This window comes from Nannospalax galili, unplaced genomic scaffold (genome assembly GCF_000622305.1).
Source record: "Nannospalax galili isolate Female #2095 unplaced genomic scaffold, S.galili_v1.0 scaffold169, whole genome shotgun sequence".
NCBI classification, from domain to species: domain Eukaryota; kingdom Metazoa; phylum Chordata; class Mammalia; order Rodentia; family Spalacidae; genus Nannospalax; species Nannospalax galili.
In genome coordinates this window covers 2524907-2539242 of record NW_008360327.1, presented here as the reverse complement: position 1 = coordinate 2539242, position 14336 = coordinate 2524907, and the positions used below count along the sequence as shown (strand labels likewise).

Sequence of the window (14336 nt, the reverse complement as noted above, 5' to 3'; positions counted from 1 at the left end):
CACATAAACATACAAATAAAAATAAATTTTTATAATTAAAAAATAAAGGCTAGGAAATCTTGTATCCAATTCTATGCCTCTTAGATGGGAACACATAGAAACCTTCCTTAGCTGGTATAGAAGTACAAGTGCTAAAATAACTCTATTTTGCCATTTCTGTGTATTTTGCCATTTCTGTGAACAAAATACATTTTTTAAGTTAATGCTACCCAAATTTCATCCCTTTTTTGAAAAAAGATTATATTTTTATGTGTATGCATGTGTATAAATCCACCAAGTGCAGATAGTACCCTCAGGGGCTAGCAAAGGGCATTGGATCATTTGGAACTGGAGTTGTTGATGGTTTGAACTGCCATGTGAGTGCTGGGAACTGAACCTGAGTCCTCTGCAAGAATAGTTAGTGCTCTTAATCAGTGAGCCATCTCTCCAGTTCCAACAAAATACATTTAGTAATTGCAAATCAACTATTTCTAAATACTTTTAAATATACTTTTTAAGTTTCTAAAAATCCAAAAGACTGCACAAATTTTAAGTCTATTAATCAATTTAACTACAAAGAAACTATTATTCCAATTATATGGTAAAATTGATACATCTTCAATGACTATAACTTATTCAAAAATTGTTATTCCCAGATCTACATTTTTAAAAGAAAACAAAAAAAAATCCTACTATAAACACATGCCACAACTTTTGTTCAAAAAACAGAAATACTAATTTTTATTCCCAAGCAACAGCAACACAACAGCTAATATTCAGGAAATTTCCCATTAATTTTTATATAAACAACTAATTCAATATAAATTTGCTGTTGTTTTAGTTAGTATCTCATAACTAACACAAGGAAACAGCACCAGTGAAAGTCATATTCACCAACTTGAAGATATAAAATAATTCTAACTGAATATTTTTATTTTTGTCAGATGCTCATATGTTATTTGAACAACTGGTTATTTAAAGGCAAGAATATTTTTAATCACAACATGAATATATTTAACCATTTCCACAAGGACTGATAAACTATTTTTTTATCCTCTTCATAAAGACTCAGGGATTTCAGTTAATGAAAATACTACTTAAATACACAAAGTTATAATTAAACCATTATCTTAAGATATAAGCATACACATTTCTTTCCCCATAAAATGAAAACAAAACTCATGAAACCTTAAGAATCTACACACTAGTATCAGTGAATTGAAACCTATAGTTTTTCAGAGATTACAATCAGAAAACTGAAAGAAATTGAGATCTATGGTTTCAATGGGAAATATCCCTCACAGGCTCATGTGTTTGAAGACTTGGTCTCCAGTAGGCAGAACTGTTTGAAGAGATTGTACAACCTTTAGGAAGTAGGAACTCTAAGGAGAGAGGTCACCTGAGACAGACCTAAGGTTTCATAGCCCAGGTCTGCTTCCTCTTTGTTCTTTAGTTCCTGGCCCACTGTGAGGTAGAGCAAGCAGTTGCTGGCCACTATGCTTTACCCCTTGATGGCCTCTCATCACCTTCAACTATGAGCCCAAATAAGCTGCATCTGTCAGTATTTTATCACATCAATAAAAAGCTAACATGAATCTAGTAGCCTAAAAAAAGCAAAATAAGTCAGCTCCCAGTGGAATCACTCTCATGCTACCCATAGAAGAGAACCCTTACCTTTCCAATTTCAGATGCCCAAGAAATGGAAATCTGATTTGGCACAGCTGAAGACAATCGAACTAAAGATGTAATATTCAAGGGGCGTCCAGGGCGCTTCTGTTCAATCCCATTTTTAGGCGGTGGTGCATAGCCCTAAAACCATTGAAAAATTATTTTAAATGCTCTATAGGGCTTAAACATTTTCTTCAAGATTTTAAAAACACCTCCCCTCCTGCCTAATTTACATTGCTATTTTTATTTTAGAAATCATATACACTAGGAAAAAAATTCCAGATCATGCCATTAAAATTAATGTTGAGATTAAAGGCGTGTGCCACCTCTTAAAAAAGACAAAAAAAAAATTTAATGTTGATATCCTGTCATACTGGCTACAAATCTTTTTACAGAAAATCAAGCTTCACAGATAAAGTGAAACCTATGGAATGACTCATCTTAAGGAGGTCCCATTCGCAGTTCATTCACATACCAAGTAGGAAAGAACAGAGAACAGTCTTTGGAAGTACAAAAATAAGAATTTGTTAATGAACTTTGAAAAGTTTATTAAAATGTTGAGTTTAAAAATGCTTTCCATTGCCTCATCTCTGAGTGAATGAAAAACTGATTTTTAAAAAAGAGGGTAAAGGGGCTGGGAGAGATGGCTCAACAGTTAAGAGCACTTGCTGCTCTTTCAGAAGACCTGAGTTCAATTCCTAGTGTGGATCACAACCATCTATAACCATCTTCCCTGGATCCAACACCCTCTTCTGGCCTCTGCAGGTACCCACAGGCACATGACAGACATATACACATGACATAAATAAAATAATCCTGTTTTTAAAAAAAAAATTATTTTTATTTTACATGTATGAGTGTTATGCCTGCATGTAAATTAAGTGCACCTGTGTTGTGCAATGCCTGTGGAAGACAGAAGAGGCTGTCAGATCCCCTGGAACTGGAGTTAGGGCCAGTTGTTAGCTGCCATTTTTTCTGCAAGAACAGTCAGTGTTCTTAACCGCTGAGCTATCTCTCCAGCCCCTAAAATAATCCTTTTTTTTAAAAAAAAAAGCAGATTAAGTTAACAAACAAAAATCACTATTTCAGTTGCTATTAAATAGGCTTGACTTTGCTTTAAATATGAAACATACTCTGTTTTTACTCATACTATATACAATTCTCAATTACCCAAAGGCTGTGATTTTCAAAAGGAAAATAAGTATTTTAGAAAATTAAGATTTCTTAAAATGCAGTAACATCTACTGTTCTGGATAGCTTTAGTGTCAACTTGACACACCTGGGTTGAGGGAGCCTCAATTGGGGAACTGCCTCTATTGGGCTGGCCTGTGGCCATGTCTGAGGGGCATCTTCTTGATGAGTGATGTGGGAGGGCCCAGCCCACTGTGGGTGGTGCCACCCCTGGGCAGGTGGGCCTGTGTTGCATAAGAAAGCAGGCTGAGCAGGGGCCAGGGGAGCAAGCTAGTAGGCAGAGTTCCTCCATGGCCTGTGCTCCAGTTCCTGCTTCCAGGTTCCTGCCCTGAGTTCCTACCCTGGGCTCCCAGGTGAACTATGACCTGGGATATATAAGCTAAATAAACCCTTTCCTCCCCAAGTTTGTAGTGGTCAGAGTATTTCGTCACAGCAATGAAGAAACAAAACTAGGACACCTACGTATTGAAAAACAGACACCACATTTCACAGTGTATGGCAATTAATGTAATTTACTAATGTACCACTTAGTGTTTTCCTAAAAGTTAATGATACAACTCATTGTATCATTACTTATTTTTGTACATAAAACAAGGAAATATAAACACAATGAACTAACAATGTATATTCTTTTTTGACAGAAGACGCTTCTGAACCACTTTTCACTCAATCACATTTTTCTTCTATATACAGCCGGGTGTGGTGGCACATGCCTTTAATCCCAGCACTCCAGAGGCAGAGGCAGGCGGTTCTCTGTGAGTTCAAGGCTAGCCTGGTCTACATAGTGAGTTCCAGGACAGCTGGAGCTACAGGGAGACTCTGTCTCAAAAAGACCAAAAAAAAAAAAAATCTCCATTTCATTATTAAAATACACAGTTTCATACAGAAAAATTCATTTTAAGCCGGGTGTGGTGGCGCACGCCTGTAGTCCCAGCACTTGGGAGGCAGAGGCAGGCAGATCTTTGTGAGTTCGAGGCCAGCTTGGTCTACACAGTGAGTTCCAGGACAGCTGGGGCTACAGGGAGCAAAAAGACAAAAAAATAATAATAATTTTTTCTTCTATATACAAGGAAGAGCTTTAAATATATAAAGAATATCTGAAAACTACACTCATTCCACTAAGACCTCCCCAATTTCCTCACAAGTCATTGACAACTGTAACAGCATGTGCTAATGCTAATACAGTTCTAAGAATTATAGGTGAAAGGCTTTCAGACAACAGTCAGATTCATGCCAGGGGAATAGCATCAAGGTTGTACAAATGTAGGCAATGGAAACATATCACAGCTGTCATCTGACCATCAGCAAATGTTAAGACCCTTCTAGATTTTCAAAACATTGAATTATATACCATACAGTGAAATTCAGCATTGGTATACAAGCTGAGCTAAGGAATACACCCAAGTTGATTACAACTTGGGAACATCCTTCACTGCCCCATAAGGGAAAAGACAGTTATTATTCAGTGAGAAGCCATATGATAATTTGTAATCTACAACTGGCAGCAAAATTCTAAACATCAAAACCACTTGCACAAAGAATATGTATTATAATATGGGAATGGGAGTGGTGTGTGTGTGAATTAGAAGGGCATATATATTAAATTGATCCAGGTAAAACACAGTAAGGGTAGGATAACTAAAAAAAAAAGTGCTCTTGTAAAGACTCCAGAAGGGGTTTGGGAGATGACTCACTAACAGTTTACTCTGCAATGAGGACCCAAATTCAAATCAATAGCACCTGAGTAAATAACTAAGCATGGCTAAGCAGGACTGTAAGCCCAGGAGTGGAAAGCAGAGCCAAGCAGATCCTGAGAGCTTGCTGGCCAGCCAGTCTGCCTGGGCAAAACAGCCTCCAGTTCAGCGAAACCTCCTCTCAAGTCAGTAAGGGGGGGAGAATGTAGAAGAACACATCCAATTTCCTGCTCTAACCTCTACAGGCATATATACCCATGTGCACGCAACACAAGTACACATGCAAACACACACACACACACACAAATACTTCATGAGCAACAAAGAGAAATATCAATACCAGTATTTAAGTAATTATCAATGCAAAATTTTGTTTTGGTCTATTTGGGGCCTAAAAAATAATTCTACTTTTGGTTTACCAAATGGCAAGTTTACCAAATAAAACCAGTGACTCAAGGTCTGCAAAAAATGGTCAAAATAACCCATAACTTTGTTAAATGTCAACTCTGTAAATTGGAACTTGAGTCCTAAGGCACTTTGACAGTGTGGAAGAGAACAATTAAGAGTAAGGAAAGCAAGAGTAAATGTATTAAAGAGTATTAAAACTGACGTACACCACTTGCTAGCATCAACAAAGTTCATGGGTCCAAATCACAAGCACCAGCAAAAAAAAAAGTTTTGCTAGATTAGGTAGCACATACCTTTAATTCCAGGTCTTAGGAAACTCAAGTGAGATTATGAGTTGGAGGCTAATCTGGGCTACAGAGCAAGACTCTGTATCAACTATTAAAATAAAAGCCAGGCATGGTGGCACACACCTTTAATTCCAGCACATAGGAGGCAGAGGCAGGCAGATCTCTGTGAGTTCAAGGACAGCTTGGTCTATATTAGTTCCATCTACAGGTTCCAGGATGGCCAGAGCTACATAGTGAGATCCTGTCTAAAAACATAGAAGTGTCAAGTAACTTCAGTATCATATATGGTATTAGTCCTAATCACCTAAAGTTTTTGTTCTGAAACAAGGTCTTACTATATAGCCCCAGATAGCCTTGAACTCACATCATTCCTTGTGCCTCTTAAGAAATGAGACTGCAGGTGTGCACTATGTACAAATGGCCAGCTATCTTAAAGTAGTTTCAATCTATATCCAATTTGTATTGACTGACTTCACTCAAAATCATGCATTACCTATTAAACTGTATTTTTCTTCTAATCAATTGCATGTCCTCTACACAACTGTCCAAGATCTGGTTATTAAGAGGTTATCTTTAGTGCCAGGCAGGGGGGCCCACTTGTAATCTAACACTTTGGTGGTGGAGACAACTACATAGTAAATTTGAAGCCAGAATGGGCTACATGATTACCTATCTCAAAAAGTCATTCAGAATTGTGTAAAACTGTTAAGCCTTCACATTTCTCAACAACTTTCCATATTTTACAAATTTATTTATCTTAATTTTATGTGTGAGTATTCTCCCTGCATGTAAGTACCCTGTGACATGCAGTGCCCAGAAGACCACAAGAGCATGATGTTGGATTCCCCTGGAACTGGAGTTACAATCGGTTGATAGCCTCCATGTGACTATCACCCTGCAAGCCCCAGCTATGAGCTCTTTACAGTCTTCCCTGAATCAAGAGAACTTGGAAAATAGATGCAGGAAGGCATTTCCTAAAACAAATCACCCTAGGCTGGGAAATGGCTGAGTAGGTAAAATATCTGATGTGTAGGCATAAGGACCTGAGTTTGGATCCCCAGCACCCATTTAAAAAGCAAGGCCTGAACTGGGCTTGGTGGTGCATGTCTTTAATCCCAGCACTTGGGAAGCAGAGGAAGGAGACAGGTGGATCTCTGTGAATTCAAGGCCAGTGTGGTCTACATAGTGAGTTCCAGGCCAGCTGGGGCTACAGGGAGACCCTGTCTCCAAAAGACCAAAAAAATAAACAAAATAAAAAAATAAAAAGCAAGGCCTGGTGGTCATATATATAACCCTAGTGATAAAGGACAGAAACAGATGGATCAGATCCCTAGAGCCTACACTGGTCAGACAGCCATCTAGTCAACTGGTATGAGAGTATCAACTGTCAACCTGATAGAATCTAGAGGTACCTAGGAGAAATTTCTCTGGGCATGCCTGTGGGAGAATCATCTTGATGGTGTTAACTGAGGTGGGAAGACCCATGTAATATGGGTGGCACCATTTACTGGCTGGGATCCTGAACTACGTTAAAGTAGAGAAAGGGAGCTGAGCAGCAGATAGGCATTCACCTCTCTCTGTTACAGTTTCAGGTACCTGCCACTTTGCTGTCCCTGCCATGTTGGATGAAAACCTTAAACTGCAATCCAAAATAAACCCTTTTTCCTTAAGTTGCTTTTGTCAGCATATTTTATAACAGGAGGAAAAGAAACTAAGACAAGAAGTGAGCTCCAGTTTTAGTAAGAGACCCTGGTCTCAAAATAAGGTGGAGAGTAACAGAGAAAATGGTACCCCAAGGTCAACCTCTGGACTACAAACACACACACACACACACACACACACACACACAGATACACTATACACATACACACACATATATATAAACACAATTTTAAAAATAAAACTTGTGGGCTGGGGAGATGGCTCAGTGGATAAAGCATTTGTCACTCAAGTATGAAGACAGGAGTTCTGATCTCTAGAACACAGGAAAAAGTCTGGCAGATATGGCAGCAGCCTGTAATGCCAATACTCATGAGGTACAGATGGAACCCCTGGGGCAAGCCGAATTGGTGAGCTCCAGGTTCAATGAGAGACTCTGCCTCGATAAAGTTGAGAGTGAACAAAGACACCCAACATTAACTTTAGGCCTCCACATACATTCTCATACACGTGGACCCAACTCAGACACATGAACACACAATGCACACATGAACATACACTACATATATACACATTTCCCCCTCAACAGCACTAAATTAATCATTTTGAAGTCGATAAAAATGCGAGTAAGCTGTTTTCATCATTATTTGATACTTAGGGGTCCAGGGACACACTGCTGTCAAAGCAATTAGTACCATTTCCTATTCCATTTATATACCATATAGTAGCCAACTGCATTGGATCCACAATGTCTGGATATTACAACAGAGTTGCAGGTCAAAAACAAATTTAATTATTCTCAGACCTCTAATGTGAAATTCCATAATCTTAATAGGATTATCCCTGCAAGGTTTGTTGTTCAGTAAAGGGATCACGGGCAAGAACCATAGTCTAACTTCTTTGTAGTGTGTAAGTGCTTTTTACAATTGTAACACACAATTGTAAGGACCCATAGACTACACAGAGCTCAATATAAACTCTAAAGGTCAACTGTAGCTTTCTTATTCTGAGGCTTTAACATACATGATTGTCATGAACCTCAGAATCCTGCTATATGCAAATAAAGCCTGCATGAATGGCAACTATGGACCAAAAGGTGGTTTAGTAAGTTTTTCATGGGCTGGGTGTGGTGATGCATGCCTTTAATCCCCATACTTGGGAGGCAGATCTCTATAAGATTGAGGCTAGACTGGTTTCCATAAGCAAGTTCTAGGCCAGCTGTGGCTACAGGGAGACCCTATCTCAAAAAGACAAAAAATAAAGAAGTTTTCCATCAGCTGCATGTGAACTTATGTCATCTGGTCCATAACATCTCATGGAATTCAGCTGAGTATGGTGGTGCACACCTATACTGTCAGCACTCAGGAAACACAGGAAGAAGGATCATTACAAGGACAGCCTGGTAAGTTACAGGTCAGCCGGGGCTACATTGCCAGTCCCTGTCTCAATAAAACAAGAAAAAAGTTTGCATGAGTTTGAAGTGAAAAGACTCTTTGTGGAATTGAGGCAAAAGGCAAGTCCTCACTGTTGTCTTCCGGCTTTGAAATAGGTCTTTGCCTTTCTCTCAATCCTCCTATTTCCTTTTCTCCATAATTGCTCTTGGTTCAAGAGGTGAGTGTGAGACTCATGAGACAAAAGATGCTTTATATAGCAACCTATATCCTCACAAACAGCCTAGTGTTAAGTATTTAAGGGTTACCTGTTGCTTTAGGGCAGAAATCCACAGTGATTGTCTATAACAATACCACAGAGGAAGTACAACTATTATAATTTTCTTTGTCTCAAAAGGACTGGAAGAGTGACAAATAAAGAGCTGTCACAGTACAGTTGTAGATCATACATTAAGAAGCATGACACTGACAGCCTATTTCAGTGTTTTGTGAACTTGTATGTATACACACGTATAGCTACCATAGTTTCTTCTAACAATGTGAAAGCGTTTAGAAAGAACCTCACACATTTCGGACAAATCCCAACACTGGATAGGTATTCAAGGTTGAGTCTGTGGACATGAACAAAGCCTCCACAGTTGTATTGTTCAAGTAGTGAGATAAAGAGCAATGACAGTCAAGAGAATCTTAGTACATACTCAGCAGAGAAAAATGGGTGTGAAAAAAAAATCATAAAAAGTATACACAGAACATTCTGTAATGTATGGTTTCACCAGGCTTCCTTTATCACATATCCAGTCACCCACTGGCATTGTTCAACTCAAAGCAAAGGTGCTTCCTCACCTGGTTCAGACGTTTGTGTAATACACCCAAATAAAAGACAGCTCTTGTAATTCTTGCTGAAAGCCAGAAACATGAGAAAATGTCCCATCTGGTTTTTGAGACAGTTTCACAATGTAGCCGAGGCTACTCTATAAATTCTTTAGGTAGTCCAGGCTGGCCTTGACCTAATATCCTCCTGCCTCAGCCTTCTGCATGCTAGGATCACAAGTATGTGCCACTATGCACAGCCCATGTGGCTTTTGAACATTTACAAGATCATGTAAGGCAAGCAATTCTCCCTGACCATATGTACCAGTTAATTTTCCCTTTTGTCTTCAGAGAACTGTTTCAGACTATAGTATCTCAGACATCTTTCTAGAAGTGTGACAGTGTTGCAGAAGTGCTTGAGCTCTGTAAAATTCTTGGGACAGGTGAATGAGATGGCTCAGCAGATAAAGGAGCTTGCCAGAGAAGACCGGTGACATGAGTTTGATCCCCAGAACCCACCTAAAGACAGATAGAGAGAACTGACTCCCACAAAGTTGTCATCTGACCTCATTCCATATGCTCACCATGGCCACACACGTCCACATATACACCACATACAAAAAAACACATTAAAAATAAATATTTTAAAAAAATTTTTAAATTTCAAGTGGAAAGTAATTTTCAAATTTCTAAGCCCATAACCCAGGAATGAGACAAACGAAATACCCAACTAAGGTAAGTCAGATCCCTTTGACTACAGTGGGTAGCCTGAGTCACTGACATTTGGGCTCAGTTATAAGTAGTTGGTTCTGAAATAACCTAGAGTCATAGACTGCACTGTATGACTTGTCCAGCTGCTCAAAGGTATTCTTCATATAAGCATTCTAGAGCCAAGTCTCAAGCTCAGCAGGAATGTTACAACAGCTTCCTTGTCTCTAATAGCTGCAAAGGTGTATGTTTTGCCAAAATGGCAACTTGGCATACTGTTGGGAGTCACTGAGCACTCCAATTACAACCAATAAACTTCTGCTTTACAGTGCCTGACAAACAGGCTAGGCTCTCCCTTATTATAGTATTGCTGGCATTTTACAGAACTGTACCAATCTTATGTGTTTCAGGCCTCAATGAATAATATAGTACAGTTCAACAATATAAGTTTTAAGACCTAAGGATTTGAAGATCCCAGTTCTATTAGGCCAGAAACAGGTTGTTTATGTCCACACTGTATATATTCCAGGAGACAGAGTTTAAGTTTCTCCTCCCTGTTAAACAATAGGTTGCCAACCAGCTCAAATATTGCTCACTTAAACAACAGGTTTCCAACCAAATATTAATGTGCTCCCTGGACCCAATGGTATGTGCATCATAAAGGCCCAAGCTTAGAACCCTGGATTCTGTGGCTAGCCCCTTTTAGTTGCTCTGCTTTCCTCCATATAATCCATGGGCCAAGCCCAGCTAATTCATATATTCACAATATGATGTTCTATATGCTTAAGTGCCCAAATTCAGCTGTTTAATGGGATCCCAAGAGTCATGCAGAACTTCCTTGAATTCTAGAATAAAATGTTTCATATTCAAAATCTTTTCTGTCTCCCCTTGGCCTAAAGTAAGCCACTTATTTCTCTAAAGAGTCATGAATTTCTCTATAGGAAAACAGTATTTAACCTGGCTAGAATTATTCATTGGTACTAAGCTGTCACTGTTACTACACCTTGTCAATGTTTATACTAAACTTACACAAAATTCTGGTGAATAGAAAGCAACTTACAGGCAAAGGAAAGAGTTTTCCATTTACTTTTATACATAGACTATTGGGATAGTTATCTTCTTGAGGGCAACTTGTCTCTGCCAGGCAAAGTCTATATTTAAAAAAAAAAAAAAAAAAAAAGTTAGTGTGCCAAAACGTGTTTATGTTTTAAAACTCAGGACCACATGCATATACCAAGTATGAAATCATGACAAGAATTTCAAACTTACCGCAGCTGAACTTGGACTGTATAATCTCTCCTACCACCTGGCAAAAAATCTCTGTTGACAAGAAAAAGAAAACAGGTTAAGAAAGCACAATAAAAATTTAAAGAACAGGAGCTGAGGACATACAGTGGGTAAAATGCTTGCTCAACAAGCATGAGGACCTGTGGTCAGATCCACAGCACCCATGGTAAAGCTGGGCACTGTGTGACAGTGAGCGACTATGACCCCAGTGCTGTTGTTGGGGTGGGATGGTGTACAACTTGCAGAGATAGGAGAATCTCAAAGACTGCTGGTCAGCCAGGTTAGCTGAAACAGCAAGATTCAGGTTCACAAAGACCCCGTTTCAAAGAGTAACACTGAAAGCTATAGAGAAGACATCTGACACTGATCTCTGGTCTCCACATATGCAAGAATGGAGTGAGCATACCCGCACAGGTGACTGCAGAAACAGGCACACACAAAAATTAAAAACATTTAAGCAATTATAAAAGTGACACTAATCTACCAAACAAAATAGTGCAGAAATGATAACATCCACTTACTAAACTTTTAGTCATTCTTTATGCCAGTCTTAAGGTATTTTCAGTTTACAGGAACTTTGATGATACAACATTTATTTAAATTTATTTTTGTTATTATTAACAAATTTGATTAACATGTAAAGGAGCATTCTAAGTGCTGAAGGAGTTTAATAAACTAATCTATACATTTAGTGTTTTTAATCTTAGCTGAACATTCTATAATCACTCAAAGACTTTTTGTTTAATATGAAGTTATACTCACCAGGTAATTCTTATTGGTTTGAGTTAGTCTTACGGTTTTTTGGGTTTTTTTGAGACAGGGTCTCCCTGTAGCCCTAGCTGTCCTAGAACTCACTATGTAGACCAGGCTGGCCTTGAACTCACAGAGAAACACCTGCCTCTGCCTCCCAAGTGCTAGGACTACAGGTGTGCACCACCACACCCAGCTGTAAGTCTCACAGTTTTTAATAGCTGTGTGATTCTAATATAGAACCAGTACCTATAGACTCAACATCATAACAGAAACTTCATACTTATGTGTACAATTGCAGATACAAAACTTTTTATAATTTCTAGAACTTCTAGACTCAAAATGGAGTCTATAGAGAAGCAGCACTGAGGCTGGTAATAATGCACAATATGCTTTTCTTCTTAGAGAGATGAGGGACTGGAGCATACCCTGGGCCACTGGCCCAGGAAAAGAACGTTATCACACAGGACCTCACCTTAGGTCCTTCTATATTGATCTTAAAACTCTGAACTCAGGACTTGACAATTAAGAAAGAAAATAACTGGGGAGAAGCCAAGGTGCCGGTAGCACCCCATGGATGCCAGAACTAAGTGCAGATAAGCACAGGCACGACCTGTTGTGGGAGAACTTTAAAAGGTGACTCCATTGCCAGGCATGGTGGTGCATACATTTTACCCCAGCACTCAGGAGGCAGAAACAGATGGATCTCTCTGAGTTCCAGGCCAGCCTGGTCTACATAGTGAGTTCCAGGCTAGCTGGGGCTACAGGGAGACCCCGGTTCAAAAAGACTCCCCCGCAAAAAAAAAGATGAATCCAGTAAAAAGATGCCAAGATGTGCCGTGTGTGTGTGTGTGTGTGTCCATGTCCACAATGGAACAGCAGGAGGCACACAAAAAAATAATCAACTGGATCCTTGAAAAAGGACCCTTCATGAGAAATAAACAATCCATCTGTCTCCTGGAGTGAAAGTGAATAGTGTTTTTCTCTAATACTAATATCCCTCTAGTGAGATAGTCAAGAGAACCAGTACTGTTGCCTATTTGTTGCACAGAAGCTAATATGCTCCTTTCTTAAACACAACTATAATCACATGGATGAAGTGATAGACACGGGAACATAGTAGGAACCCATGTAACTGGAACTATGGTCCTTCCCATGAGTCTCAAGCTGTGGTCCCCTCCTATGAGCTGAAGCTGTAAGCCCCTTCTGTGAACCTAGAGTTGCAGTCCATGCCTGTGAGCTGGAGCTATGGTCCCCTCCCTTGAGCCAGACTTGTGGTCCCCAATCATAAGCTACAGTTCTACATTCCTCTGGTGGTAGGTTGATGGTGGAGCAGATTGGAGGATGGAGGACTTCCTGATGTTGGACAGCAGTTTCAGTCTTCCCTGAGGGGTTGCATTCCCCACAAACCCCTCCCCCCAAGGACCCAGATTGTGCATAGCAATGGCTTTGCCTCTGTGTTGGACTTAATGCTGGGGACAGGGGAGGTTTCTGCCATTTGCAAATTCTTGTCTTAGGAGGACTGATTCTCAAGAATGGACTCCGCACGTTCCTTGATAGCCAGCTATGATCTTGACTCCACATGTGGTCCTCAGTGCCCAGGCCTTGACAATAGACCTTTCCCATTCCCAGGCACAAAGAGATTTTTAAACATAATCATTCTACTATTCTTCTACAGCCCCAATATATCTCCACTTGTGACTAGTAGAAAATGGAGGAGGAGGCACAGGAGGAGAAGGAGGAGGGGAGGGAGGGAGGGAGGGAAGGAGGGAAGAAGAGGAAGAAGGGGGAGGAGTATCATTTGCTGGGCACGGTGGCTAGAGACCCTATCTCAAAAAAAAAAATCATCCTTGCCTGGCATAGTGATATATACCTACAATACCAGCACTTAGGAGACAGAGGCAGGAAGATCAGAAGTCTAAGGTTATCCTCAGCTACTGCCAAGTTTCAGGTCAGCCTGAGCCTACATAAGACCCTGTCTCAAAAAAACAAACAGACTACCATCCTCAGGCCTCTTGGGTTAAGTCTATAGCGCAACTCTCCCCGCTGGAACTCCCTAAGCCACATTCACCCTTCCATCCCCCCCACCCCTACCCCGCCCTTCTATACTCCTAGATTGGGCCCTGCGCCGTTCCTAGTCTTGGGGCCCCAGACACCTGGGGAACCAATACTGCTTCCTGATCCTTCTCACCCAGACGAACTCAGTCCCTTTCTTGGGCTCCAGGAGGACTGCTTGTGGTCCTGGCCAAGCCCTCACCTCTCTCTGCTTCCCTGGGCCTGCACCACCGGCTAACTCTCCTATCCTCAGGCCTCTTGGGGTAAGTCTATAGCGCAGCCCGCCAAACCGGGACTCCCTAAGCCACATTCACCCTTCCATCCCCCCCACCACTCTATACTCCTAGTTTGGGCCCTGCGCCATTCCTAGGCTTGGGGCCCCAGACACCTGGGGAACCAATACTGCTTCCTGACCCTTCTCACCCAGACCAACTCAGTGCCTTTCTTGT

General features: G+C 40.4%; 1 protein-coding gene across 11 annotated transcripts in view; it reads right to left on the bottom strand.

Moving 5' to 3' along the window:
- Pias2 (protein inhibitor of activated STAT 2) overlaps positions 1–14336 on the bottom strand; it is a 145375-nt gene that overhangs the window by 68536 nt on the left and 62503 nt on the right. For all 11 annotated transcript variants that reach the window (XR_001872265.2, XM_008825903.2, XM_029560109.1 and 8 more), the window contains 3 exons: positions 11065–11115; positions 10856–10946; positions 1654–1788 (listed from right to left, as the gene is read on the bottom strand). Coding sequence is in view for 10 of the 11 variants with exons in the window: in XM_008825903.2 (XP_008824125.1) it covers positions 1654–1788; positions 10856–10946; positions 11065–11115 (277 nt within the window). In the remaining variant the exon portion in view is untranslated. The remainder of the gene's footprint in view (positions 1–1653; positions 1789–10855; positions 10947–11064; positions 11116–14336) is intronic.